Genomic DNA, 27,800 nt, shown 5'->3' on the forward strand with positions numbered 1-27,800 from the left:
CGGCCAAGTCGATGAAGGCATACGACAGCTGCAGTTTGCTCGTAGGGCTTTCTGTGGCGGCGCACACCTCGAAGCCCAGATTGAGCGCGACTTGGCCACTGCGCTCTTCTACCGATTCCAGTTGTCACATCGCTCGGAGGATCTGGACGACGCTATCCACTACGCGTCATCCGCGCTCTCAAGGGCACCGGCGGATGACCAGCGTCGCGCTGCTCTTGGCCTCGAGCTAGGCCAGAACCTCGCCTTGCGTGCCTCCAATGGTGGTACCTCTCGAGATGCGGATGCAGCCGTACAGACTCTCCGCACAGTCGCTGAAAGCCGCGGTCGTGCCTCCATCCGTCTCACCGCTGCCATGGAGTGGGCGCAGGTCGCGTCCGCCCGTGGCCCGGAAGCCGCCGTAGAAGCGCTCGAGGTCGCGTTGGACATCCTCCCGCTCATCGCGTGGGCCGGGAATCGCATGGTCGTGCAGTACAAGACTCTGGTACAACTCTCCGCCGACGTCGGCCCTTGGGCGGCTGCGTGCGCTATCGCCTGTGGCCGTCTCGAGGACGCCGTCGCCTACCTGGAGCGCGGGAGGAACGTGCTCTGGTCACAGTCTCTGCAGCTGCGCCTCGGCAAGGATACTGGAAGCACCTCCACATCCCCTAAACCAGCCCCCAGCAAGGAGTTGGACGCCTTATCATCATATCTGGCAAAGAGCGCGGACGGTTTCCCTGAAGTAACTCCCGGAATGCGGGAAGATGCGGCGAAGCGGAATCCTGGGCTGGCCCAGACGGTGGAGAGGTTGCGTGCAGTATACGTGGGCATGCGGGAGAAAGCGATGGCGCACCCCGGCTACCGACCTGGAGACTTCGACAGGATCGACGCGCTGAAGTCCATGGTCCAATCGATCCAAGGTGACGCCTCTTTGCACAGCGCTGCCAACCGGTGGGGTTCCCTGCGCGCGACTTTCAATCAGCTCGGCGGCGAAAGTATTGGAATCAAATCCTGGGGCGACTTACGCCAACATGCTAGCCTCAAAAGTTTACTCGAGATTGGCCACGTCGTATTCCTGAACATCCACTGCACCCGATGCGACGCCATCATACTTAGTCGAACTCCAAGCGACGATGTCACGTTCGGGCACGTACCTCTTCCTGAGCTGTCTGTGGACGAGATTCGCGGATGGGCGGACGCGATCCAGGTTGGTCTGTACGACCTCCAGCAAGGCGGGATGGGTGTGCGCGATTTCGACGAAGTCATCATGATTCCAATCCTCCAGGGCTTGTGGCACTCTATGGCGGAACCCATACTTGCGCATATCATTCAAGACACCCAGAAACGTCCCCTTCGCATATGGTGGTGCCCGACAGGTGCACTTGCACTTCTACCTATCCACGCAGCGGGGCCGTACGGCGGGGACGCCACGGGCCTTCCTGAACTCGTCATATCTTCATACATTCCCACTTTGCACTCTCTTCTCTGCGCCCACGATAGTGCTCCAGAGCCGTTCTCCATGCTAGCTATCGGGCAGCCCGACACTCCTGGACAGAATCCTCTCCCCGCAGTTGACAAGGAAATAGCCACCATTCAGCGCGCCTGCGCGCGTGTCTCCCACGAGCCGACGAGTCTGGTCGGACCCGCTGCCACAGCGCACGCCGTCTCCTCCGCACTGCCCGCACACTCCTGGCTGCACTTCTCGTGCCACGCACATCAGGACCCCTCGTACGCGTTCGCGAGCGCGTTCTTCATGCACGACGGACCGCTCCGTCTCGGCGCGCTCATGCGACTCGACCTCTCGCGCACGCAGTTCGCGTTCCTCTCTGCGTGCCTGACGTCCGCAGGAGACGAGCGCCTCCCGGACGAGAGCATCCACCTCGCGGCGGGCCTGCAGTTCGCTGGGGTGCGCTCGGCGATCGCTACGCTTTGGACGGTGGATGACCGGACCGCGGCCTTCGTGGCGGATAGAGTGTATGAACATTTGCTGCGAGAGGGCGTCGAGGAGCCAGACCCTTTGGAGGCGGCGGAGGCGTTGCATAGGGCTGTGGGAGCGGTCAAGGCGGCAGGAAAACCAATGATTTTCTGGGTACCTTTCATTCATACAGGCAGATAGTAGATCGAGGCAGAAATTCCGGGATGAGTACATAGAGACAATACGATTATAACACACGCCTCGTCTTCTTGATCATGTCTGCAGCTTTCTCCGCCATCGCGACGATGACTGCGCACGGATGCCCCGAAAGCTGAGACGGGAATACCGAAGCGTCGACGATCCTGAGTCCGTCTATTCCGTGCACACGGAGCTCAGCGTCCACGACGCTCGTCTCTGGGAAAGAGCCCATACTGGCAGTGCACACCTAGTAGTTCGATTAGACGTGACAACGTGCGGGACCATCTGTTGATGTGACTGACGGGATGCTTAGCAGGCAGGGCATTATCGCGCAGCAGGTCTTCAAGCTCCTTATCGGTAACCTGTACGCGTTCAAACTTTTGTACACATTCTTCAACTTGGTTGAGTGAAGACACACCTTGTCCGGGTCGGCATCGCAAAGCCACCACGGCGAGCTCTTGTCTCCGGAATGGGGCCCGAACTCAAGCGCAGATGCCAGCGGCTCGGTACGCGCGAGGCGCATAAGGAGGCGTGTCGCACGAATCAATATGTTCAGGTCGTTTTCGGTCGCGAGGCAGCTGTCGTGTACTCAGAATGCATGCAGGGCCGTATTTGTAGCACGAAAAAGTACTTGGGATCAATTAAGGGCGCATCCCAAATGCTGCGCGACCTCAACGTGATGTTTCCCTTGCTCTCTGGGCGCAGCAACAAGGCAGCCTGTGAGACAGGAGATCAGTACCCGTGGATACCCCGCGACCGCGAGCGTATGCGGCGACCTACGAGAGTCACGCCATGGGTACCAGGCGGCGGTTTTGCGAATTTGTCGTCGAATACCGTCATGGGAAACCAGATCAGCTCCACATCAGGGGCGCCTGGCCTAGAGGTTTGATCTGTGACCGGGATCGGCTCTTCTCCCGTTCGACTGACGGGCAGACTGACGAGGATACAACAGTTCATACGCTTGTGATCCCTGCGAAACAGGTATAGGCGTACCTGGGGTCCGTCGAGCGCACGAATGCAGCAGAGGGCCAACCCATGGACGATAGTGGGCCAGTGCCGAAAGCGTACCACTTCAAAAGCGCTAGAAAGCCGGAAAACCTGTTGGTGATATAGTCATAGGTGAACCCTGGCTTCGCGCGGAAGGGAAGCGGTCCAGTCGAGACATGCTAGAGAATGACGTCAAACGATGTGAGTTTTGTGAGGTGGCTTGGCTTACATCCACGAGGTTTCGCCCCACTGATGGAAGCGCATGTACAAGAGGAATGTCGTGCTTCGCGAGCTCTTCGACAGGACCGATCCCAGACAACATGAGCATCTGAGGAGTCCCAACCACTCCCGCGCATAAGATGATCTCGCGCGAGGCGGCGACATGATACCGAGGCGATGTAGGACCTACGGAGACCACAACCCCGGTCGCACGGATTGTTGGCCCCGATTCGTCGAATACGACCTTCTCCGCCATGATATTGGTGGCGATAGTCAAGTTCGGTCTGGATACGACTTCGTTGGTGAGATATGCCGTTGCTGCAGAATCCCCTGGGGAGAGCATGCATGTCAGTAACCATGACGGGGTATGCGATTCGTATCGGAGACGCTAGTACTCTGTCCCTTTGAGTTGATATTGCCGGTGAGATGGGTCACGCCCATAGTGCCTTTTGGGGTGTTGATGTCTCTGAAAGATCCCGACAACGTGACTCAGTATTTTGGACGTTCGCGCGGGCGGAGCGAACGTACTCAGTATGTGGTATTCCCAAATTTTTGCATGCTTCGATGGCGTAACCGTCAATGGGCTGTGATCCTGGTTAATCAACGCAGCATGAACCTCTCGTGTTCAAAAACTTACTGCAACTTCCGACGGATGTCTGGTCTGCCAGGCACCGTCCAATCCACGAGAAGAGAGATCCGTTCTAGCGATCTTTGTGTTAGGAGTATGCTTCTCAGACTTCTTGAAGTAGCTATGGATGTGGTCGTTAATGTAGAGCCACCATCAAAGCCCCATCGAGACGTACGGGAGTAGGTCAGCATACGACCACCCCGTTGCACCAAGTGACACCCATTCATCGAAGTCTGAAAAGAAGAAGCCCATCAGCGTTGGGAAACTTTCCCAAGGATTCAACGTACCCTCGGGGGAGCAGTGGTGGTAGATCAGCGCATTAGTAGCGCTGATTATTCATGTCGGTCGACGAAACCTTGCAAGTAGGACTGGTGACATACCTGGTACCTCCTAGTATTTTGCCACGGGGAAAGTACGTCTCGCGACCATGCAAATTTGTCTGAGCTCTATTGAGGATATCAATTAGCATGAATCAGGCAGGTTAAAAAGCCCTTCACCGACGTCGTATAGAGGTTCCAGTCAGTGGGCGTCCTGAAAATCTTGGAGAACCCAAATGGAATCCTGGTGGGCACGTCGCTCAAGTGGCTACAGACGTGTCGAAAATATCTTCGTCAGAGAGTGAGTAGCGTGGTCTTGCAGATACGCACCTCTTTCCTGCCTCGAGCAGTAAAACCGTTGCATTTCGGTCTTCTGACAATCTCGCAGCGAGGACGCAGCCAGCGGAACCTGTGCGTCAACTGAGAAAAGCTGTATACACTCTGAGTGGGTCACAACATTACCTCCTCCAACCACAATGTATTCGTATGTCGTCCAGGACGCCGGATCATCGGTAACATCGACAGATGCGAACTGAAGAGGGTCCGCGCTCGTAATGTGAGTAGACTGATTCGCACCCATCTAGGTAGAGGGGGAGGAGGGCGTTGGGGGTAAGAACTCCTGCGCTACGCCCACTTTTTAAAGCCCCAGGGAAGAAGCAGTAGGGCGGCCAGCGCCGGGTACCTGCGACGCGGGTAACATGATGCCACCTGGTTGTAGTAGAGCGCCCATGCTGCAGTCGGCTTGGTCCAGAAGTTGCGGCAGCGAATGAACAGTCTCTCCAAGGCGGGCGCGGGTTTTCCAGGTGTATATATGAGCCTTTATAAAGTACGGATGTTACAATCAGAACGAGATCTGTGGGTCCTTGTGAGTTTTGTGAGTCTGAACAGCGCGCCGGTTGCCAGAACGTTGAACCTGGGAACGTAGTACACACCCTAGTGCGCGCTCATGGTGATGTGAGACCCCTTATCTCTCATATATCAATCCTTTCTACCGTTCTTGAGTCTTGGTGACCACAGGGACTGGAGGGGCCAGGATGAGTGAGGGTGAGTGTTGTGAACACACACTCGAAAAGCGAGGGCGTCTCCCGAGACCCCCGGAGACGCCCAGCCCCTTTCCGCGGGCGCTCCTGGAAGGGCGGACTCAGCACCCTCTCTCAACTCGTCTTCTCAGTGACGGTCCTGGCTCACTTACTCAAGCTATGGTCGTGCGCTACTTGCCTAACCTCTGACTTCCTAGCAGTAACTCTTCTGTGCACCGCACTAGGCTTCCCGGAGCAGGGCTGCAACGGCTCGAAATTCAAGGCCCAGTACCCGATCAGCTGGCAGCACATCTTAGAAGGCGTGCCACACAACCGCGATGTGTCCTGAGCGGTACACGAGCTAGACATGGAAGACAGCTACATCCTGATCACTCCCCTTCTCCACGCTATCCCCGCGGGCGGCCTCAGGTGCGGTGCCCGCCTCCGCACGCTGAGTCTTGATATCGTCGACGTACACCACCTCTTCGTCCCCATAGTTGGTCTCCTTCACCGTACGCAGTACGAGCCAAGCCAGCGGGAACGACACGAGCATCAGGATCCATGATGCGAGCTGCTCGTTAAGGAATGGGGTCGACACCGCGTCCATCCCAAAAGATCCCGCCTCGCCGGCGGACTGCAGTGCCTTGTAGAGCCCGGCGTAGCGCGCGAGCGTGAACGGGTCGTTCGAGAGCGCGGACATGATCCAGTATGCGAGCGCCTGATAGCACGCGTCTGAGAAGAAGTCTATGAAGGTGAACAGTTAGCCCGAGCGCGGAGCGCGGAGACAGATAATTGTGCCGAACGTACAGAAGAAGTAGAGTGCACCTTTCCCTTTGTAATCAGCGTCGTGGTAGCTGATGCGGTTTGCGTCGCTCAGGTCTGCGCGGGTGAAGGTGACCTGCCATGCGAGGCCGACCGACCAGACAACAATGACTATGACGGTCACGGTGGCGAGGCCGAGGTATCCGCGAGTGCGTCGGTGGAACCACTTGAGGTCGAGGCAAAAGTAGCCTATCAGGAGCGCGCCCACGATAGCACCTGCGCCCTCCAAGGTCGCGTTGAGAGCGCGTGTCGCGCCGTCGAAACGCGCGGTGTTGACTGCGCTCTGGTAGGCGTAGAAGTAGTTGGAGGCGAAAAACATCGGCACAAGCGCTGTAGTATAATCGCATGAGCATGTAGTCGCACAGGAGGGCAGAGTGCATACCGATCATGCGCCAGTCCTTGAAGAGACGAAGCATACCTACCACCTCCTCATGCGGCTTGGAGAAGGCCTCGAGTTTCACGATAGTGCCGTCGGATCGTATGACTTTATTGGGAGGTAGCACAAGGAACGAAGAGGCGACGCCGATGAAGATGATGATTAGGAAGGCCTACCGAGTCGCATAAGTCTCCGGAACAATACTCCACGTGCCAGGATACTTACTATGTATGTCGACGTCGATACCGCAGATAGCTTTCCGCTCTCAATGTTGATGGCAAGGGCGATGATTGAGCCGATGAACGAGCCGAACTGGAAGATAGCCCAAAAGATGGCGAACGCCTTCCCCTTGTCCTTCTCCAGCGGGTACGACATCATGATGGAGCCTTGTGCTGACCATAGAAGGGCAGCTGAGATGCCCTCAATCGCGCCTGCGAAGATCACGAACCATCCCGTGCCACGCGTCTGGTAGCTGCGTAATCCGAATAAGCTACGGTGCTGCGAGCTAGAAGTAGGTGACTTACCACCAGAGTGACCCGACATAAACGGCATATCCGAGTGTTCCGAGGAACAGCGTGAGCCGCGGACCAAGCACTATGCGCAGTAGTAGGACGTTAGAACAGAAAGCCGTATGTTGCGGAAGCTTGGCGTACAGTTGTTGATACCGCCACTTATGAGGCCGGTGACGGCGAAGAGACCGTAGAGGACGCCTTGAGAGGTATCCGACAAAGTGATGTCGCTGAGACCTCCTGCGCCAAGGTTCGAGACGGCACTGAACATGCCCACCGTGGCAAAGCTTCGGGGTGTAATGTGTGTTTCCGTCAGATACGGGCGAAGGGAAGACATGGCGGTGAACTCACCAGGTGAAGCCGACCACCACTACTTGCGCCATGGGCGACCTGCGCATAACGGGAGCCTCAGAGGGACATTAGCTAGTAGTGTGCAAAGAGTCACGCACGTATACCAGGCGGGGACCTTGAGATTGAACATGGTGTCCCGAAAAGAGCGGTTCAAATTGTCGACGATGGTGCAGACAGCACCTTGCGCGATGAGGAGTCGGCAAGAGACAACAGCCTGAGAGTCGTGCAACGCAGAGGGTGTGCTGTTATAGTGTCTGATGTAATAGCGATAAGTGATTCATACACGACGACGCCGGGATCATGTCCATGCGGTACTCTGACAGTTCTTCTGCAGCCGCTGGGCTGACGCTCTGGTATCGCTCTCATCCGGCGTCCTGCTGAACGCTATTTACGTTCACATGAGCACCTCCCGCATGGTAGGCACTCTTCACGTTCTCCCGCGACGTAAGTCTCCTAGTTTTCATACGGAGACCAGTCAGGAGATACTACTTCTCGTGGTGATAGAAGACGTACCGGGGCCGGAAAGTTGTACAGGGAATCCGCCTATGATAACGAACGTACCGCACCATACTGTCGAGCACGAGCTGAACCGACGTTGTGCAACAGCCAGAACTCGCGTGTGACATAGTAGGTGCTGAGTGTCCAGAGTGTGAGTAGAGAATTCCGATGCGACTTTAAAGAAGAATAGATGTGCTGCAGCATGGCGCAGTGCACGAGTGACTCGGATGGGGCCTCGCAGCAGATCCAGAGCCCGAGTGGAGATTATGCAGAGATTTGGTATAGAAGCACGAGAAACGTGTCGAGCCGGTGGCAGTTGAAGACAGGCAACCCGGGACCAGCTGGCTCCCATGTGGTCTAGAGCAAGTGTCAGTCACGTCAAATCGTTCATATAAAGAGAGAGAAACATACTTGTATGAGTGCAAGCGGTGGCACCGGGCGTCGCGGTCGTATGGAGCCGCACGGCGCGTGATGTATTGAGTCTTATGAGTAGCAAAAGCGGCGGCTATGCCGATATGATCTCTGAGGGAACGCGGGTTCCGAGCAGCTACACAGTTATGACAAATACGGTTCGAAGCGCACCAAAGAGGGTCCTTCGTCTTTCCAACACTCGCTAGAATGCATGCCACCGGGCCGACACACCGCGGTCATCGTTCCGTCAAGCATATATCTGGGCATTCGTCTTGTCGCTCTCGGATTCTCCGAGAGCGCTGCGCGCGCCTCTCTCTGTCTGCAGGTTTTCCGTGAGGGCAAGTACGACCGGGACCTATTATGACCATGCAACATTGTCAGCGGTGAACCGGCTTGTATCAAGTACACTCTGGTCGAACCTACCTCAGAAGCTTCGTCGAGTCCCGGACCTGCGGTGCGATGCGGGAAGTCGACCCTGGCATGTACGCCGATGGTGTGCATCTCGCCAGAGATTTCATACATGCGGGCAGCCAGGGAGCGGCGCGAGTTTAGGCTGTATGCATCCATTCGAGGTTAGACTCGAGGCAGCGGCTCCCAGAGATGCGGGACCGCAGGCTTACACGGCGAATACCATATTGCTATATACTGTGATCGTAGTCAGATATACAGCGAACAGATGGGCTATTGGGGGGCGAGTAACGTACGTCTTTGGCTTATGAAGCTGAACGCGACTCCCACGTATTCTTTAGGCCATGCGACGGCCTGCAGGGGATGTTGATCGCGTACCCTATACGTGTAGCAAAGAAGAAACTCACGAAGATGAGGACTACAATTCCGACGACGCTGCGACGCGATCTTCGGAGTTAGAAGCCGAATGTGGTCGGTCTCGGATCCATGGTGTACCGCACCTAGTCACAAGTTCTGCATTATAACGAGCTATCATTAGAAGTGTCGTGATTGTGTCCTGGAGGACGTCTCACCTGTGTTGATAGAGTACACGATCAGGGCTTTCACGGCGCTGTCTGTTCTACACAGGTAATGAGCAGGCGTTAATAATCCCGTAGAAAAAACTGTCAGCTCACTGTTTGAAGCCAGTGCGGCTTTGTAGTAGGATGAACGCCATCGTGCCCGTTATGAGAAGGTCGCCGGCGAACGCGCATCCATATGCCGCAGAAATCATCCACTAAAGTGTTCATAACGTCAGTATTATGGGACGCGAACGAAACACAAATAGTCTTACACTGTTGGTCACCGAGATGAGGATGGAGGACGAGCCGAACCTAGTCAAATAAACCCGCAGTGAGCATATGCTAGTTGTTTTCAGGCATGAAGATGCAGGTGAAGATGCAAGTCAACTGACGCTTCGATCGCAATAGCTGTGTAACAAGCCGCATGAGCTGGAACCCACCGTATGGGTGCAGTATACTGTTCTCTCACCTATACAGAAGCCTTGATGAGTGGATGAAGCCAAGTCAGATACAAGGCCAGCGCGTATATATATTTTAGAGATCTAATAGACTGACCTAACTGGGCGAGGGCCAATCCAACCTGATTGAGGGCCATATGTCAGAATGATTCATTTCGGTCAATGTTTGATAGCACAGGTGACCAACTGCAAGTGGAAATATAACCGCCCTGAAGGCGAAGTTGCGGCAGTGACGAGATCCGACTGTAGCCTCCATGAGTGGCACAGATAGACGTCCAGTGGAGCGAAAGTACTGACAGCAATATATACGCGAGGCATAGAAGCTACATAAAGTGAGCTTCACATATCCTAAGGAGATGAGTTTGAACCGACGTACCATTGGCAAAGTAAGGTAGTGACTCCCTAAAATGAAGGTTACCATCATCGGATGCCATCTCGACACGTTGCCTCGTATGTATACGGCACGACGCGCACCGTTGTCAATATGATAATCTGCAAGGTGCGGGCCACGAATCAGGGGCAGTGAAGTATTGCCGTCACACAAACGATGTCATACCTTGAGGGAACTGAGTGTGAGAGTGTAAAATTGTGTCAGAGATCTAGCATACGTGTCGAGCATAAGTAACTGGCTCACACGCGGTATTCAAGAAGGTGCGCAGCGTTTCCATGGCCGGTGATTAGGTAGTAATAGCTGGAGCAAACAGACGGGTGAGCAAGTAGTCGAGACCCGAATGCTACCCTCTCACTAGGTATCTGCCGTCAGGGCTGTATGTACAGTCTCTAGGACACTTCATAGATCTTGTGAGTCAACGTGATCAAATACGAAGGGGTTTTCTAGGTACTCACAAGAGCGACGGTACCTGTTAGGGACATGGCACGCGGTTAATTCGAGTGGAATACTTCACTCTGGCGATCTCGTTTCATTCATAGAACACTCACAAGAACTCTGTACCAATGGATATCCTGGGGATACAGCTTGTAGTACTTTTGAACCTGATGCAAGGTTACACCATAGAGCCTGCGACCGGCGGTGGATTAGATCTTGGGAGACAAGTAGTGTAAGAGAGTACAGGGCGCACACCGTAGCAACCATAGTCCCTATGAACAGGACACCGAGGGTTTCGTTCATATTTGCGAGCGAGAGCGGCATGAGAGTTGACTCTGTATCCATGTCGGCGGTGCGAGGGGTGAGACGGGTGGGTGTACGATATCGGTCGCAACGCCTACCGCGGCGAGGAGTCTTATGAGATGGAGCAAAGCTGAGCGACGAGCATAAGGAGCAAATACGCAAACCGCTTGTGCCTGAACAGCTTGATATCCGAAGCGGTGGTGTCGCTGTCATCGAAAACACTGTGCCCAGGACAGAGTGGTGGAACTGATACGGTTTGCCGTGCTTCGGCACGGTGCTCATCTACATCGAGTGATTACGCATTTGCAATGATTCTGGTCAAGAGAACCAGTACTGAAAGTTAGGTGAGAGAAGGCTCAAAGCTGAGGCATACACATACGTCGTCAATGAGGGAAGGAGTTCCATCGACTTGAACAGGTTTGCCAGGGAAAGCCATCTCAGGCAGCGTTACTAAGCTGGTGGCATGGTCACTGTCGCTGTGAGCTTTTCAGAAAGCGGTGTGTTTCTTGATCCCTTGATGTATATAAGCAGTGCGTCTGGAGACATGAGGCGAAGGAACGCGCCGGTAGAGCAGGCTGACAGTCGGAACGAAGTCGAGGCGGCTGCCAGTGCTCAGCGCTCAGCGCTCATCCTGCCGAAGAAGGAACATTAACGCCCATTTCAACAAAGCCGGCATCCCGGCATCCTGCTCGATACTTGAAACTCAGCTGAACTCATTCGAGAAACTTGCTTACTCCGCTTATGGGCTCGTCGTAGTGGGTCTAGCTCGACTATCATCTTGGCCGTCGCGTACGTTCAAGTTCATTCCCGGTGTGTGAGGACAAGCTGAGCTTTTCCGTGATTCTTCACAGCTGTTTTAAAATAGATAAGCCCCCGTCGTTGAATCTACATAGAGCTTTTCACTCCCAGATGTAGCGGAGACCCGTCGCGTGAGGCTGTTCGCAGAGGACCAGCGCCGCGAGGAGGTACACGGATGCAGGCGTGTCCATCCGCGTCCTCGCCGCGTCGCCGCCCGATAGAACTGTGAGTGATTTAGTCATTACGGGCTTATCAAATTGAAAACGGATGTGATAGGCTGCATATCACGCAGCACCCAAAGGTGTATCATGATATGATGATAGCAAGTAACCGTTCAATAGACTCGCCTTTGGCAGATTCAAAGATGAGAAGGCACGCAGGGGCATTGGAAGGACAGATGCGCGGATTTTTGCACTCGGGTGTGAATAACCTCCGGAGTCCGACGAGGCCGTCCACTGATCCTTCGAACATCGATGCAACAGTGTAGTCCAATAGTACTGTACAGATGAGATTACTGCACATGCTCTCGAGCTACAGATGTACCGCGGCATCCGGGGGTCCTGGCAAGATTTCCGGCAGCCTCGGCCGAACTTGAACATATCCCTTCAGGTCCCACGACAACACACCTACTAGCTAAGTTGTCTCTATACCTCTTGCTTGAGCACTAGTGCTCTTATCATTCCCGTCTTATAGACACCGCTCGCTTCTGTATAGTTAATACGCGCGCGTTTGAAGGCGATAGTCGCTCACACTCGCGATGCTCGTCGTGAGCGAGACACGGCGACACAGGTTATAGCCGCATTTATGCGGTTAGAAAAGCGAAAGTGCGCCTGCGCACATCACCCCGGGGCGAGTTCGTTCTGCTTCCCAGAGTACATCGAAGAACGTCGAACGTCGAAACCTCGTTGCAACGTAGACGTCAGACCGGCGAGTTTGAAGAGCCGCCATTCACCGTTGATCCGCCTTTGAAAACCCTCCGACGAACTTGATCCCGGTTTCTTGATGAGACACCACGGCGCCCGCCTCACGTCCGTCGCTCGGCGGCTGGCGATATCCTCAATCTGCTATTCGATATTGCCACATCTGCACGATTTTTACTGACCAACTTTACGCTTTCGACATCGACGCGGATACTCTCCGCTGCGTAATTACTCACTCTTTGCAGGTATCTCGCGATATGGTAGGTCCCCGCAAGTTGCGCACTTCCAAACGTCCGGATCAGGCAAGGCTATCTGTCCGAGGTCTACCTCACGTACTTCAATGCAGTTCTGACGCGCGCTCACAACTCCCGTTCGCATGCTCTTTTAAATCTGGAGACTGCGGGCACTGTACGCGCGACCCGTACGTGCACTCCCCTTGTGCGCTGCGAAGACAGATATAGTGAGTGATAGGAATCCGACGTCTGCCCGACGCGGCTCATGCATATACCATCCTGTGTGGGCGCAGCATTACACGATACGGGACGTATAACGCGGCGTTATTGTCATTCGAGCGTGTACACGACGCCCTCTCACGGCAAGGCAGCGCGGCCGCACGCATCCGGCAGAACGTGAGATTTTCCCTCCGCGTCCTGGAGCTGGCGTTGTAGGTCCGTAGGGCAGCAGGCGGGGGGAAGGCACACAACGAAGGGTTGACTTTGATTTGGCAATAAACAGTACTTGGTACATTAGATACATACATACACTCAGCCCAACACACGCTCTCTACGCTCTTGTTACACCGAGTAGTACAAGTGTATACCACTGGCAACTGACCGGCAGTCGTCCGAAACTCAAGATACACGGCCGAGGGTCGCCACATCAGGCCTAGGTTTGGATCTTCATATTCTAAGCGTCGCCAGGTACGCCACGGACCTCTCTGTTTGTCCGCCGGTCGTTTGTAAGAGCAAGAACGACCGGAACCTATAACAACCGCAAGGCCAACATTCGAAGTCGATCAACAGTCAAATAGTTTGTGTGAGGCAAGCGCAACGAAACGCACCTGCGCGGCTTCACCGGACCTAGCTGCGGCACATCGCAGGGATTGCTCCCCACCCTGGACACCGAGTGTCTGCATCTCGTAAGAGGTTCCATACATGAGCGAAGCCAAGGAACGGCGAGAGTTCAGGCTGTACATGATCGTCCGGATTAGTCACGACGTGAGTGCGCCGACGGCGAGAGATTAAAGTGTAGCCTTACACGGACAAGACCATGTTACAATATACTGCAACAATTGTCAGATGTTGTGCGAGCCGCAATGGTCCGGAATGAGGGTAGTGACGCACATCTCTGGCTGATGAAGCTCGTGGACACTCCCGCGTATTTCTTGGGCCATGCGGCTGACTGGAAGAGTCGTCAGTTGCGTATCTGTCGGATCTAGCGGAGGGGAAACATGCAGTAATGAGCACTATGATCCCGACGACGCTATATAGAGAGGAAAGGCATCAGAACGGAAATGTATCAAAATCGTCAGCACGATAGCGCACCTAATCACAAGTCCTGTAGATCGTTAACATGCCACCATTAGACCTGTCATGGTATCGATCTGGAGAATACGATACCCGTATTGACAGAGTACAAGATCAGCGCTTTCACCGTGTTATCAGTCCTTGGTGAGCTGTAAGCCCGTAGTGTGAGGAAACGCGCAAATAACGGACGACTCACTTGCTAAACCCGGTGCGGCTTCGTAGTAGAATATAAATCATGGTCGCTGTTATGAGGGTGTCTACGGCAACTGCACTTCCATACGTTGCAGAAATCATCCACTGCAGTGTTCAGGTCGTCAGTGTCATGGTCCGCAAACGGAGCGGTATGTGTCTTACGCTATGAGTAACCGAGATGAGAATAGAAGACGAGCTGAACCTGGTCGCATAGATAGCGAGTGAGCCGACATACGATGACTTCCTGAAGTTGATCGCATGCGTTTGGAGACACTCACGCTTCGGCCGCAAGACCTGCATAATGTCATGTTGCCATGAATCAGAAACTCTGCGTAGAAATCAGTGTATCATATTAGCTCACCTAGAGCGAACCCTTCACAGGAGAGCAACCAAGCCAAAAATGTCAGATCCCCAACTGACGTTGGACGCTTCAGACTGACCTGTTTCCGCGAGGGCGAACAAGACCTGTTCAGGAACGCGCATGAGTTATATATATTGCCCTTACAGAGCGACCCGACGCCCGAAACACACCGTAAGTGGGAATATGACCGAGGTAAACGCGAAATGGCGGAAATGGCGGGATCCAACTTAAGGCGCAGTGTATCAGTGTAAAATATAGTAACTAATGTGGACGATACTTACATAGATATATGCGCGAGGCATAGAAACTGTATATTTTCTTAGTGGTGTGACTTTTGATGAATGGAAATAGTCGACGAACGCTTGGCAAAGTAGCATGGAGGCACCCTGGGAAGGTTCGTATCAGTCAATGTTGTCTCGTGGTAAAGTTTCAACATGATGAGTTACACGTACTATTACAAATATACTGAGCTGCAAGAAGCAGGGTGCGAGTCATACAACTGTACATAGTCATTGGACGATATGCAACATACCTTGAGGGATCTATGTGACACAGTGTGTCAGAGATCTCGTATCAAGAGGGCTCAACCTCAGCTTACAGGCGGTAATGGAGAATATTCGTGACGCTTCCATGGCTGGTTACGAGGTAATAGTAGCTGGAACAATGCGGTGAACGTTCAGAGAGAATATCTGAATATTTAAAATTGCGACGCACTAGCTATCCGCATTTAGGATTGTATGAGCTGTTTCAAGAACGCTGTAGGACGCCATGAGTGAATGTGGCCGGAGTAGATAGCTATAAACGCACAGGAGAGACGGCACCTGGCAAGACACGCCATTAGCTCCGGCAAGAGTGAGAATATATGCACCGATACACGCAATCGATGCACTAGTAGAGCTCACCAGGACTCTGTACCACCAAAAATCCCGAGGGTATAGGGTGTAATAGCGATGAACCTGGTGCAATGTTACACCGTACAGCCTGCGGAACCGCGCGGATTAGAGCCACTGAGAATGGAGGTGTCAAACGGGAGAGTACGTACACTGCCGCCATCATGATCCCTACGTATAAGAGACCAATAGTATCGTTGATATCCGGAGTAGAGGGCGAGGGCGAATGTATACTGCTTGACGTCTGATTCATGTCAATGGTGTCGGTGAGAGCAAGCGAGATACGAGTGGGGAGGCGATGTCGGCCACAGCAATACTTCCGGACGTCGTATTCTAGCCTGGAACGGGATACAAGGACTCGGATGAGATACAAAGATACCCACCGCACCGCCAATATATATGTGGTGCAGGTTAAGATCCGTGAGGGCGAGAAGCCTTCAAGTTCTGTCAGAGGGCAACAGAGAACAGACACTCGGCGCTCAGCGTTCATCTACATCATTCTCAAATTCAGAAAGGATCCTTATGAAGAAGAGATGTTATTGGTACCCACAAAATGGAAAGTTCACCGGTCACTATCATGTCCCCCACTGTGGGCGGCACGGTGGTCGGTGACGTACATGGCGACTGCTTGGACCCCCGTCGCACCAGGTTGGGGGTGGTCTACGCGATGTATCATGGTGAGACCAGGACTCCAGAGCAACAATGTGGTGCGATTGGCGGTATAGAATAAACACGGAGCTGCGTGTGAGGTCGCGTACAGAGACTCGAGCGCAAGATCGGTGAGTGCTCCGGAAGAGTAGTGTAAGTAAATAGACGCGCATCACGCTCTATTCCTGGTTCATCACCATGTAAGATACATCAACCTTAGCCCACTTGGGCAGCGTTATTGACTTCGACTACTCCACTTGTTGATGTTCATATCAATCCTCACTAGTGCGACAGGCGACAGCCATTCCTACCTTTTCGTGGCTGACGAAGACAGATAGCAAGCTCGAGCCGGTGGCGGAATCCGATTCAGGTCTGTCACTCCTGCGCTGACATCGACCCTCGAAGGTACGGTAGAACATCATGAGACTGAGTGAGTGAGGAGAACTACTCAGGCTACTAATAAACGCGCGCATCGCAGACGTCGACTCCTCTCAACCCAACCCATCATGATTCATGATATCGATATCTCCCCTGCGCACACTTGATATTTCCCACTGCTATATCTCTTGATGTGTATCTGATATCCAGATCCCAGCTACTACCTCTGCTCCACGCTCTGTTCGCACAGATGCCTCGGCTGCGCATCCTCGAGCTAAAGCTTGCTCAATCTAAGGGAGTTCTGCTCCATCCCATCTGGCCCGTAGGCTATCCATCGGCGTTCCCATGGCCGGAATTTCAGGAGCTCACCGTATCCTTCTCAGTCAACGACGGCCGCCTCTATTAATACCTGCCCGCCACACTGCGAACACTGGCGCTGCAACCAATGCTTCCCTCACAAGACGGCGGAGTAGCTCCCACGTGAACGCGAGGGTCTGTCATGGCCGCTCCAGTCCTCGGATCTGGTACGCATCTTGTGCCAGTGTAATCCGCACCTTCTCCGTGTTCTCGAGCTGGAGTATCGTGAGGACAGTGGAAACCATGACCTGTGCTCCTCCTTCCTCGCACTCAGACCGCTGAAGATGCGGAGGTATCGTTGCGCAGGCGTCGGGATTGCCGATGCACAGGTGGTGCGTGCTCTCTTTGAATGGTGATCACCCATGTTTTTGACTGTATGGTGCAGGAGCATATTGCGCACGCGTTCGGGGGTCTCCCGCAGCTTCCCGACTCTCCTTGTTTCTAGACAATGTATAACCCCCGGGTGTCACACTTTCGACGCATCTGAGGCACGGAGGCCTCTGTTATAGCGAGGAGAGAGTTAAGGGGGAGGAGGACCTGCACAAGTCTCAGCGGACGTTCGATAAAGTCGCAGACGCCGTTGCGGGCGAACTCGGCACGGCGATGGTAAAGATGTTCGAGCTGCTGCATCCCCCAACATACATCCGCGCTGCTGGGTGATTGTAGGTATACCGCATCGAGCGAGCAGAACGACTACAGCGCGCAGTGCGCCTCAGCCGGTGCGTATTGCATGCCGCCCGTTGTTGTGTTTTCGTCTCTGACGGCTTGTTGCAGCGGCTCGAGAGCTACAATGCGCCGCACTCTGCAATTGCTCCCAACACGACTCCGGCAACTCAGTCGAATGCCGTCGCGTCAGTTTCGCGCCCTTTGGTCGGCGGTCATCGATATCCCCAACTGTCTTGTCCATACACCACCGCCCTCCACAAGCCCCTCGTCCCACCATGGCTATCTACATGTATTCGGCCGCTTGCGACCATATGATGCATTCACGCAGGTACTCATCTACAAGCTCAATTGAGAGCCAAGAGGTGCGAAGGCTGCCTATACCGTCGACACGAATCTGAACGTCTTTGTATCCTGCCCATGAGCGTCCGAGTGGGACCGGCCACTCAGCGAGTACCCGAGTCTAGGCTCCCGAGTGCCATGTCTATAGTCCGAGTCGTCAGGCAGCATGATAGGCACCTGTATCGATCGTGTGTTAGGGGCGCGACAGGAAATCAGCATCTAGAACAGAGAGTAGCGCATGCGTGACGTGCCTGGGACGGGTTAGGATCTGCCCCATGATTTGGGTGAGTTCTTCGACTCCGTGTGCGCGTGCTGATGGCCTCTGCCTCCGTCGGCTTTTCGAACATGCTGGAGGCGAGAGAGCGACGCGAATTCAACCTAATCGTACGCATCAGCCGTGCTCAACGTGCATGTTATCCCGGACCAAATAGTCTTACACTGCAAGTACCGCGTTGGCGTACACTGCGAGCGGCTGTATCAGTTCAAGGGATCCATAGCTCGGCTTCGGGGAACGTACGCTTATTGCTGACGAACCCTACCCCCGCCCATATCAGGTTGTTCGGTTGTACCAGCGCCTGCAAAAGTCGCGATGAGCTCAGTGGATTTAGATGATCCGTGAAGATATGTATATCTGACCAGGATGAAAACGATAACTCCAACAGTGCTATGTCCAATTCATGAGCAATCTCCGGGATGCCCGAAAGCAATTTGGGCACTGACCTGGTCAATAGGCCTGCATCGGTGTTTAGGTGAGTGACGCCGCGGCAGCCGAACAGGCGCGAGAACATACCTGTATTGGTCGTGTACAAAGCGAGTGTCTCAACGATGCTGTCTGTCCTGAGATGCTATAGTGAGCTCTCGGGACGACCTCGACCTGAAAAATAGGCTCACCGCTTAAAGCCGGTGCGGCTATGGAGCAAGATATAAATGAGCGTGCCCGTCAGGAGGGCGTCGGCGACGAATGTGCAGCCGTAGGAGGCGGAGACCATCCACTGCGCGACCCGTGTAGTCAGTATGCGACTCATATACTAGGGCAGCGGAATCGCTGAGCGGAACACTGAAGCTTACGCTGTACTTCTCGATCGTTATGATCAACGGCGAGCTAAATCTAGTCATGTCTGGGCTCGTCATCACGGTTCTGGGAGCGGCGTAGCAACGAAGGCACGCACACCTCTACAGTGGCAGCTGAGATTGGCTACTGTCAGTTGGGCCGATAAGACCGATGGTTCGGGCGACAGCTTACCCACACAAAATCCTGGATGCCGGAGAAGGAAGTCAGCCGCGGTCTCATGAGGTCGTGTTCCCGACGTCGACGTACCCATTTTTGCCATACTAAACAAAGCCTATACAATGATGATCACGTTAGGAATTGGGCTGACAAAGAGAACCCTGTTATGGCGACCTACCGCGATCACAACGCTCATACGATGGTGCGACCCAACTGTCAGTGAACCGTCTTGCCGTCAGCAGCGGCTTCATGCAGTACAACTGCAGCCGAAGATTGAACTAACAGAGATACACCCGACGAGCATAGAAGCTAAGTGCCAATCAGCTGGATTGAACGGATACCTGATCATCCCTGGAGACGAACCTATGGCAAAGCAACGTAGTCACAGCCTGAAGAGGAGTTCTCGGGTCAATTTACGACTGTGCAAGTTCAGGAAGATGAACGTACCGTGATAGGGATGACGAGCTGCGCGAAAAGCACGTCAGTAGCAGTCAATACCGCAATGCATGGCTCGTAAGAAGGCGGATCATACCTTCAGTGGACTAGGAATGTCTGGAATCAGGTACAGAGGCGTCAAAGAAGGTACAATGTGCTCACGGGTGGAAACCTAGGATACTCGACGGATTCGCCTGGTTGGCCACGAGGTAGTAGTAGCTAATGCGGCAGAAGAACGAGCGCGTCAGACTCGGAGAGACCATAGCATATGGCCATGCTTACATAGATTCGAGAATGCAGACTGTATGCACAGTCTCCAGGATGCTGGTGCGGGCGTAAGTGTCTACGAGCGCAACGCCGCGGAGGTAACGCGCAAACCATACAATAGAGTTGGGACCTGCAGACACGCCCCCGTTGTCAGGGGCTAGACGACGATGCTGTAATGAAGCAAGAGCGCTCACCATAATACGAAACAAAGGAGTGTCCACGGGATATAGTTCATAGTACCGCGAAATCTGGTTGAGAGTGAGGCCGTAAAGGCTGGAAAGAGTATCGACTTAGTACGTGCGATAGTTGGTGAACTGTTTCCCCTTGCACTGACATTGTAGAGATGAATGCGCCGATGAGCATGGCGCCCAGGGTATCATCGAGCGCCGGAGGCATGCCAGCCGGGAGCGCCATGACCGAGGAGACGTTGGTCGAGAGGACCGCAGCCATGGGGAGTTTGGGGAACAGGAACCCGGCGGGAGGTACTTATAACGCATCCCACGAGGGCGTTTCCGGGAGGGAACAAGGCTTGCCGGCAGAAGAGAAGGCGTGGTCGTGCCAGCACCGAAAGTCCGCAGCGAACAGTGGGGAGAAGGCGGCAGAGTAGGGCAACTTCCCATTGCGGCGCTGCGGCGCCCTGTCCGAGGGATGATTCTCCAGTGGCAAACACTACCATTGGTCATGGTGCATCGCCGTTACCACAAGCTTATGGATGGTACACTGACGGAGGATGGTACACTGACAGATGTAAAACATGAGCTTCTGTCGAGGGGGCGGTGGGAGCGATGGTGTGAACTTACCGCGCGGGTGTGCCAAATATCGAGTAGGCGAAGAAGAGTACTCAGGTCGAAGATGGTGATAGCACAGGCGAGAGGCGATGCGGAGGTATAGAAAGCCGCAATCTATTGATTTTGTGGCGGAGTGGTCTGTTGATGATATGCAGAGGACGATGCACGAATTCATTGAACTTCTGAGGCGCACCAACACGATCCGTTGAAGCTGCCAAGACAGATCACGGTTCGATTCACGTTCAGCGCACCGACATTGCGTAGATCCCATCACACCTGCAACTTAACCCTCCACCGGCAAACGAACAGCAGCACTCACACTTCCATGGCTTCCCCTACATCCGAGAGGTCAGCTCGCGCGAACAATCCCCGCGGAGGAGCGTCCCCTACTGCCTGCGGCGCCCAGACAGCAGACGTCGCTGCTGCGAACCCCTGCTCGCCACCATATGATCCGCTATTCCGGGCGAAGATGCAGCGGCGGACGCTCGGGGACGCACCGATGCGGAGATGAGGAGGTAATGTGGCGCTTAGTGGGAACCGTCGCGAGGAGTGCAACTGCCATGACAGGAGGCGCCGACGCAAACGGACTCCAGTACGCCTATTGGAGTTGCAGCGAGGCGTCGACGATATGGGCGCAGGGACAGGCATCGAAATTGAATGGGTCGCATGGAACTTGAAGGCGGGGAGCGTGTCGTGGCGGCGCCGCCCCTACGCAGCGCAGCGCTGGTCGAGTGCTCGGCAGAAGAACGAAGATACCAAAATTGATATCAGCGCCACCGCCTGCATCGATCGCAGTGCGCACCTTCTTGTCTAGGTTTGTCGCCTAGTGCATGCCGCGCGCGATCGTAGGCACCACTAGCAGACAAGTAGGGACTGCGCAGGAAACTGAGCGTCCGCCGTTGACAGGATGTTCGCGACTATTCTCAGCGCGGGCCAGCAAGAGTAGTCGTATCGCCCAACGTGGGGCCTGTAGCTGCCGACATTCCTGTGAGCGGACTCGGCAGAGGCCAATGGCGACTGCGTTTGACGCCTGGTAGACGGAGAGTAGAAACACATCGCGCCCGTGTGACCATCCGCATCTCTACAAGGGATATCAGAGCACAGGAAACGCAGAGCATGCAGAGCATGGTGAACACTCAAGCTGTGCGCTGTCGGACAAGCAGCTGTCATATCTGCGGATGCTGTAGCGTTAAGCTCGCCGGGCCCCAGGAAAGCTGGCTATCTCGGGGCGGAGATGTCTGTCATGGCGGTTTACGCGGTTTACGCAAGTCAACAACGCCTGCGTACTACATATATGCAACTGCCATACTATCATCAGTGTGCCACGCAAACACAAAAGCAGCGGACAGCGTACCCGCTAACTCGCAAACGCACGCTCGCCGTCTCCCACTTTCCACACCTCAACACCTCCCTCGCCGCCGACGCCGACGAGCCCGCGTGCCCAGTCCACGCTCAACACCTTTTTCGCACCGTCCCACGCCTTGAAGCTCGCCACGGCGCCCTTCGTGCTGCGTAGATCCCACAGCCGCACCACACCGTCGTACGCCCCCGTCACGATCTGATGCTCCGCCGCCGACGCCGGACCACCTGACACGGGCGCGACAGCTACACACGATGGAGTCGCGGGGTGCGCGAGAGACGCGACGGAGGGTGTTGTCGCGGAGGATGACGCCAAGCGGAGGTCGTACTGGCTGACTGTCCGGTCCGTAGACGCCGCGAGCGCGCTCGTCCCCGTCTGCGTCAGCGCGATGTCCAGGAACGGCTTGTTCGCCGCGGTCTGCGTCGCGCGTCAGAGCTGGCGTACTCACGATATAAGAGGAGAAGACGTACGATGGTGCTGGTGCACAGACCATTCTCCACGTCCCACGTGCGCACCGTCGAGTCCATCCCACAGCTGTATGCAGCGTTCGCGCCCTCCCCGCGACCGAATACGACGCGCGACACGCGCGCGGTATGGCTCTTCAGCACCTGCACGGGCGCCTTGCGTTTTGGGCGCGGCGCGGGCTCGCTGTCGTCCGCGACTTTGCGCCGCTTTTTCCGGTTCTCCCCAGCAGCAGCTGCGGCTTCGTCGAGCGGGACTTCGTCCGTCTCCGGTATTTTCGTATCCCACAGTCCGATGAGGCCATCCCAAGAGGATGTCAAGATGTGTGATGTGCTGGCGGCAACAGAGGACAGCGGCGCAGTGTGTAGGTGCAGGGCCGCGAGCGTCTCTGCGCGCGGCTGGTTGGCCTGGGAGAGGTCGATGCGCGTGAGGCGCGCGGTGAGGTCGTGCGATGCACTCGCGACGAGGAAGGAGTCGGGTGAGTTGGTGGATGAGGGTACAACGCAGAGGGAGGTCGCAGGCGCGTTATGCGCGGGGATGGTCTGAAGGAGCGTTTGCGAGTAGTCGAATATCCGAAGCGCGCCATCGTAGGATGCGGTAAGGAAGTATCTGCAAAGTTACAGTGAGCAAGATGTGTACAGTTATGAAAGGATGAAGTCCTCAGATTTATTCGGCAAGTACTGAACCGCAACACAATAGATAGCTCAGCCCTCCCGATGGACACCCTGGAACCATCGTTCTAGGGTCTACAGAGGGGGACCTTTTCGTCATCTCACGACTGTGCTTGCAAGTTGCGCTTTTTTTAACATGAAATCGCGTGCGCATGATCTGGAGTGACCAACCACAATACTTTGCGATCCGGATGCGGAGAACTCGAGCAGGACGAAGTGTGGGGGAGGAATGAAGGAAGGGACGGCGAAAACACATACCCGAGGACCTGACACGTTACCGAGGAGACCCAGTCTTCGTGTGGAATCGTAGACATGCGCTGGGGAGGCATAACAGACTCGAAGTATTCAATCTCTAGAGTCTCCTCCTGCAATACACAATCATATTAGCTGCACGCTCTGAAGGATTGGGTAGTAAACGCACCTCGCCGACACCATTTTCTGTACACCATTCCGTCAAAGTCCCGCGAAGGATCTCCCCGCGCACCAAAAACTCGAATGGTATGGGCTTCGGCAGAGAGAGTGCCTTGTTCACGAGCTGGGAGAGTTGGTAGCGCCTCCATGAGGCGGGAATCATGAACTTTTGGGTGGGGAGCGGGTAAGGTGTTTGTGTCGTAAAAACAACCGGGTGAGTCGGCTCTGAGGTGGATGTGGACGCCATGGCGAGCAGCAGAAGAACTCAAGGGAGAGGCGTACTACGCATTCAAGATGGGGTTCCTTGCGATGTAACAGCTTTCGGCAACGCGTGCATACTCAATATAAGGTCGTTAGGTGCGTCAGGGCCAGGTGTATGCACCCTCTTTCGCACACATTTCGTTGGGCAGCACTTCGGGGACTAGGGGTACTCGCGGGGAACCTGGTACGGCAAAGCGCGGACGAGGCAGAACACTGACCTTTAAAGGGGAGCACGACAGGATATGTGGGGAAAGGGGCCCAGGACTTGTCTGTATGGGCAGGACTTAGTCTAAGGGTAGAGCCATGACCCTATGCGAGCCGTTCTCACCCAGTTCTGGTAGCGTGAGGACAGTCAGTGGACCCAGCAGTGCTAGAGAATGGAGGAGGCGCACCGTTGATCAAAGCAAAGTCGTCCTTCTTCGCGCCAATGCCAACCGAGTAAATGAGGATGTCGCGTTGGTTCCAGGAGACCTACAAGCATGCCATTAGGCTGAGCAGGTGCAGCGTGCTGTGTGAGAGTAGGGGGCATACAGGCTTGTCCTCGTCTTCCCATCCGACAGCTGAACCGAGGTCGATTTTGGACATGACGGGCGAGTCGGTGGTGGTGGTGGTGGTGGTGGTGGTGGTGGTGGTGGTGGTGGTGGTGGTTCGGGGTGGACAGAGGTGGTCAAGTGCAGATCTGGCGAATGCGGGGTAGAAGAGAGAGGAGAATCACATCCCGGGAAGGAGAGTAGCCGTTCCACTGCTACCGGCGCGGGAACCTTCCCCGGTGCCCGACGCGTCCCTCATGACCCCGCACTGTGACTACCGCGTCCGTTACTGTGATGACGGTGACATAGCGCGTGACCGTGACAAAATATTGTTCTCGATCGCTTCCTTGGTCTCACTCTGTTTCGCTCTCTCCGCGTAAGAGTCCCAAATGGCTGACCACTCCACTGCGAAGTGCGCATACTTGCGTCGTACTTTGGTACATCCTTCGCTTGAATGTGTCTTACGTGTTCACCGCCTATATGCTAAAGGTCAATATTACATTGCGGAACCCACGCTGACCATTCACACTTTCAGGGACCAGCCAGGACGTCGTCAACTTCCGGCAGCTCATGACCGGCGGGAAAGCAGCCTCCGGCCTTCCCAAGTTTGACCCTAACCGCGGAGTACGTGTGCGGCTCATGACGTGCCTCGGCCATGCCAGCTTCGGCCACTTACTCATCAGCCATAAAGGTCCACGGCAGCCAGTCTATTGAGATTCTGAAGCCTCTCCCCGCAGTCAGTGGGGACGGCTGGAAGCTCAAGAAGCGCATCGTCGCGGTCAGCGAAAACAGTACGCGCTTTCTTCTACTTCCCAGAGCATATTCTCTTTATTTACGTATCTCCCACACAGAGTCGGGGATCATCGTTGAGAACGAGGTATTGCTCGTGGACGCGCAGGGCACGCCATATGCTAAGCTGCACGTGCGTTTCTCTCCCTGCCCGTCCTACCCACTTCTCTCCGCTGACGCTGCGCACCCAGAGCGGATCCTTCAACCTCGGCGCGAAGGCGACGGGCTCGAACTTCTCGAAGCGCATCGGGAGCGCGCCGCAAGCAACGCCCCCGCCCAAGGACCGCAAGCCCGACTGGGTCGTGCGCGACCAGACGACGCCCGAGCAGGCCGTCATCTACCGCCTGAGCGGCGACTACAACGAGCTCCACATCAGTGTGTACCCTCTCTCGTCCCCCCCTCTCACCCCTTCCATAATTTTCCTTTCCTCTGCATCCTTCCCTACATATATGCTGACATCCATGATAGACCCGGCGATCGGCGCGGCGACAGGTTTCGGCGGCGTGATCCTGCACGGACTCGCGACGTTCGGCTTCGGCGCGCGCGCGATCATCTCGGCCGTCGGCGGCGGGGACCCGCGCTCGCTGACGCTGTTCGGGGTGCGCTTCACCGCGCCCGTGAAGCCGGGCGACGCGCTCGAGACGTCCATCTGGGAGATCGGGCCTGCGAAGGCGGCTGGGCACGAGGGCGAGACGGAGGTTGCGTTCGTGACGACGAATGTTGCGACGGGCAAGGTGCGTTCGGGGCGAGCGGGAGTGAATAGAGTCGGTACTGATGGTGTTGCAGGTGTGTTTGGGCGCGGGCGTCGCGTATGTGAAGAAGGCGGAGAAGAGCAAGCTCTGAGCGTAGCGCGGCGCCGTCGGCTCGGTCTCTTGCATTCTCCTGGACGGTGTGTAAGATGGATATGTACTCGCTTGGATACGGATTCTCTGTGCGGGGCGAGGGCGCGACGGGGAACAAGTGCGGAATGTACACAGGACAGAAATATATTTCGTTGGACACGAATGCGCGTGGGCTGCGAGGCGAGGGCGTGGCCGAGATGGAGTTGTGTGTGCGCTCGTCCGCGGCGTGGCGGTGCGCGGTGGCGGTGCGCAGGAGTACGCGAGCGGCGTTGGTCGAGGAGGTGCGGGGGTGGATCTCGGCTGGCGGGTGTCTTGCGGACGCTGAGCTAGATCTCCCAGATGGAATTGTGTCCTCTGCATGAATTCTGGGGACTATGTAGACGCCGTGCGTTCATTGTGGGGGGTGAGTACTCGGAGGAGGGAGCAGGAGGCACTTGGACGTGCTCAGAGGACTTCACTCGATTATCGTTCTGTGGGGCACAAAAAACCTCGAATTATTGGAGTGCATCTACCGCACTACAGGGTACTCGAAAAACGCGCATCTACGCCCACAAGAACGACCCAGAAACCACTTCGCGCACCCCGCCCAGAACGGGCGCCTATTCCGGCACTGCTCGAAATGGCCAAGTCCGAATCGCGTCGTGCCTCCCGCCGCGTCTCTGCTCTGCACCACGACCACGACCGGCCTCGCCTGCTCGCTCTCACTCCCAGGCTCGTTTCTGGCAACACTCTGCCTGTCTGGTACATGTCTGCATCGCACGATCAGCCAGACACCGTAATTCGCGCAAGACAAAACTGACGCTCACCCTGCCGTCGCTTAGCCAGGAGACCGCGAGAGCTCGCGGTGGCCCGCGCTCGTCGTCCTAATTCGGGGACGCTGAATGCGTGCTCCAAGCGGGAAGAGCCGGCCGCGATGCGGGAGAGGTGTCGCACGCGGGACGGAAGCTGCTCGAGAGAGGTATGTCACACGCCGAGGCTCTTGCCGTACCCTGGGTGCAAGACCGTCGTATCGACTTCACCAGGTGATCTTGCGAGCATCCGCCGAGGTTCGTCGCACCTCCAAACGGTGCTCGCGGAGATGTAGCCACCAGGCACCGTCTTGAGGAACACTGCACGAAGGACACCGTGTTCTCAGCGAGCGAGTCGCCCGTACACTCCGCGCGAGCTTTGCAGCTTCTTCGACCAGGACAGACTGCCGTGCCGCGCTTCCGGGAGACGCTTTACAGGCGATGGGAGTGCCCGCGCGACAGACTTGTCCGCTCGCGGCGGCTGCGTGGGACAGCCACATCCTTCTAGGCCGGCCGAGTGAGCATATCACACACGAAACAGGGTATGTCGCGCACCTGGGATACTACTGGTACCGTTCGGACTGATTCTTCGCAGCGCTCACGACCTCGCAGACTTGCACTCCATCCGGCACTGCGCGGAGATCTGAGCGAGAGATCTGGATGCCGGTGTCGTTGCGGGTGCCCTAGTACTCAGGGCTTTTGCCCGTGGAGTCCGCTTTGCGCGACCAGGGGGACAGGAACACCAGCGCCCGAAGGTGTGAATCGCCCACCCTCCGCTGCAGAGGGGAAGACTGCCAACGGAGTCGACCGCAGCCGTCCTCCGCGCCACACTACTGGGACACACTTGACAGGTGATGGGAGCGCCCGTACAACGTCGCGCGAGAGACCTGACGGTGGGTGCGTGCTGCAGGAGTATCATTGTCACTTCAATGAGTACCGTACGCGTGAGACGGAGGCATGTTGCGCACCTGGTAAGTTTAATACCATTTTGACGAATTCTTCGTCGTGTGAGCCCGCACAGCGTTGATTTCGCGACCTCGCACGCGAGCCACCGGTGTCGTCGCGGGTACCCCAGCACCCTGGACTCGAGTTCGTGCCGCGAGTGCAGAGTC

General features: G+C 55.6%; 9 protein-coding genes across 9 annotated transcripts; 2 read left to right on the forward strand and 7 right to left on the reverse strand.

The window, feature by feature from the left end:
• Positions 1-1,276: 1,276 nt before the first annotated feature.
• On the forward strand, positions 1,277-2,092 carry TRAVEDRAFT_136200 (uncharacterized protein; the record flags this gene model as incomplete). Its single annotated transcript, XM_008046970.1, has 1 exon — positions 1,277-2,092. The coding sequence occupies one exon, from the start codon at positions 1,277-1,279 to the stop codon at positions 2,090-2,092; it is 816 nt and encodes a 271-aa protein (XP_008045161.1).
• Positions 2,093-2,138: 46 nt separating this feature from the next.
• Positions 2,139-4,820, reverse strand: TRAVEDRAFT_54044 (GMC oxidoreductase; the record flags this gene model as incomplete). The annotated part of the gene is made up of 16 exons (XM_008046971.1): positions 2,139-2,336; positions 2,392-2,451; positions 2,508-2,667; positions 2,721-2,806; positions 2,870-3,023; positions 3,083-3,255; positions 3,306-3,625; positions 3,691-3,761; positions 3,824-3,879; positions 3,933-4,044; positions 4,099-4,156; positions 4,211-4,251; positions 4,304-4,369; positions 4,425-4,508; positions 4,571-4,649; positions 4,703-4,820. 16 exons carry the CDS (start codon positions 4,818-4,820, stop codon positions 2,139-2,141), a joined length of 1,836 nt encoding a protein of 611 aa, XP_008045162.1.
• Positions 4,821-5,620: 800 nt separating this feature from the next.
• Positions 5,621-7,447, reverse strand: TRAVEDRAFT_54045 (MFS general substrate transporter; the record flags this gene model as incomplete). The annotated part of the gene is made up of 8 exons (XM_008046972.1): positions 5,621-6,003; positions 6,067-6,411; positions 6,464-6,629; positions 6,683-6,929; positions 6,982-7,051; positions 7,111-7,253; positions 7,318-7,356; positions 7,416-7,447. 8 exons carry the CDS (start codon positions 7,445-7,447, stop codon positions 5,621-5,623), a joined length of 1,425 nt encoding a protein of 474 aa, XP_008045163.1.
• Positions 7,448-8,473: 1,026 nt separating this feature from the next.
• TRAVEDRAFT_54046 (uncharacterized protein) lies at positions 8,474-10,823 on the reverse strand (the record flags this gene model as incomplete). The annotated part of the gene is made up of 22 exons (XM_008046973.1): positions 8,474-8,581; positions 8,650-8,779; positions 8,847-8,871; positions 8,931-8,988; positions 9,042-9,069; positions 9,135-9,147; positions 9,207-9,253; positions 9,309-9,409; positions 9,467-9,506; positions 9,587-9,602; positions 9,664-9,675; positions 9,750-9,774; positions 9,836-9,895; positions 9,950-9,975; positions 10,029-10,054; positions 10,113-10,144; positions 10,209-10,218; positions 10,287-10,343; positions 10,399-10,440; positions 10,499-10,512; positions 10,592-10,670; positions 10,732-10,823. 22 exons carry the CDS (start codon positions 10,821-10,823, stop codon positions 8,474-8,476), a joined length of 1,041 nt encoding a protein of 346 aa, XP_008045164.1.
• A 2,970-nt stretch (positions 10,824-13,793) lies between these two features.
• Positions 13,794-15,721, reverse strand: TRAVEDRAFT_54047 (uncharacterized protein; the record flags this gene model as incomplete). The annotated part of the gene is made up of 16 exons (XM_008046974.1): positions 13,794-13,896; positions 14,222-14,322; positions 14,380-14,419; positions 14,496-14,511; positions 14,579-14,590; positions 14,658-14,682; positions 14,749-14,804; positions 14,860-14,885; positions 14,939-14,964; positions 15,031-15,048; positions 15,111-15,120; positions 15,177-15,233; positions 15,293-15,334; positions 15,386-15,399; positions 15,481-15,559; positions 15,621-15,721. The coding sequence occupies 16 exons, from the start codon at positions 15,719-15,721 to the stop codon at positions 13,794-13,796; spliced, it is 726 nt and encodes a 241-aa protein (XP_008045165.1).
• Positions 15,722-18,289: 2,568 nt separating this feature from the next.
• On the reverse strand, positions 18,290-20,236 carry TRAVEDRAFT_54048 (uncharacterized protein; the record flags this gene model as incomplete). The annotated part of the gene is made up of 18 exons (XM_008046975.1): positions 18,290-18,318; positions 18,374-18,431; positions 18,493-18,520; positions 18,577-18,589; positions 18,647-18,693; positions 18,748-18,848; positions 18,925-18,964; positions 19,026-19,041; positions 19,100-19,111; positions 19,175-19,199; positions 19,263-19,297; positions 19,368-19,393; positions 19,448-19,473; positions 19,532-19,549; positions 19,617-19,626; positions 19,682-19,738; positions 19,802-20,059; positions 20,121-20,236. The coding sequence occupies 18 exons, from the start codon at positions 20,234-20,236 to the stop codon at positions 18,290-18,292; spliced, it is 915 nt and encodes a 304-aa protein (XP_008045166.1).
• A 1,566-nt stretch (positions 20,237-21,802) lies between these two features.
• Positions 21,803-23,749, reverse strand: TRAVEDRAFT_156758 (ribosome biogenesis protein YTM1). Its single transcript, XM_008046976.1, has 5 exons — positions 23,489-23,749; positions 23,326-23,432; positions 22,405-23,005; positions 21,929-22,351; positions 21,803-21,874 (listed from the first exon to the last, which is right to left on the reverse strand). Exons 1-4 carry the CDS (start codon positions 23,723-23,725, stop codon positions 21,932-21,934), a joined length of 1,365 nt encoding a protein of 454 aa, XP_008045167.1. The 5' UTR covers positions 23,726-23,749; the 3' UTR covers positions 21,803-21,874; positions 21,929-21,931.
• A 274-nt stretch (positions 23,750-24,023) lies between these two features.
• Positions 24,024-24,324, reverse strand: TRAVEDRAFT_54050 (uncharacterized protein; the record flags this gene model as incomplete). Its single annotated transcript, XM_008046977.1, has 3 exons — positions 24,024-24,073; positions 24,132-24,210; positions 24,271-24,324. The coding sequence occupies 3 exons, from the start codon at positions 24,322-24,324 to the stop codon at positions 24,024-24,026; spliced, it is 183 nt and encodes a 60-aa protein (XP_008045168.1).
• A 202-nt stretch (positions 24,325-24,526) lies between these two features.
• On the forward strand, positions 24,527-26,053 carry TRAVEDRAFT_75483 (peroxisomal dehydratase; the record flags this gene model as incomplete). The annotated part of the gene is made up of 7 exons (XM_008046978.1): positions 24,527-24,569; positions 24,805-24,893; positions 24,961-25,060; positions 25,121-25,191; positions 25,250-25,433; positions 25,527-25,792; positions 25,845-26,053. The coding sequence occupies 7 exons, from the start codon at positions 24,527-24,529 to the stop codon at positions 25,899-25,901; spliced, it is 810 nt and encodes a 269-aa protein (XP_008045169.1). The 3' UTR covers positions 25,902-26,053.
• Between the last annotated feature and the right edge of the window lie 1,747 nt (positions 26,054-27,800).

The sequence above is a fragment of the Trametes versicolor genome, assembly GCF_000271585.1.
Source record: "Trametes versicolor FP-101664 SS1 unplaced genomic scaffold TRAVEscaffold_15, whole genome shotgun sequence".
Lineage (NCBI taxonomy): Eukaryota > Fungi > Basidiomycota > Agaricomycetes > Polyporales > Polyporaceae > Trametes > Trametes versicolor.

Bases quoted from the DNA above. Each gene is read 5' to 3' on its own strand.
- TRAVEDRAFT_156758 (XM_008046976.1), bottom strand. From the start codon at position 23,725: ATGGCGTCCACATCCACCTCAGAGCCGACTCACCCGGTTGTTTTTACG. The intron at 23,433-23,488 runs GTGCGTTTACTA...TGTGTATTGCAG, and splicing joins CAGAAAATGGTGTCGGCGAG to GAGGAGACTCTAGAGATTGA. The intron at 23,006-23,325 runs GTATGTGTTTTC...GTAACTTTGCAG, and splicing joins GTAACGTGTCAGGTCCTCGG to ATACTTCCTTACCGCATCCT.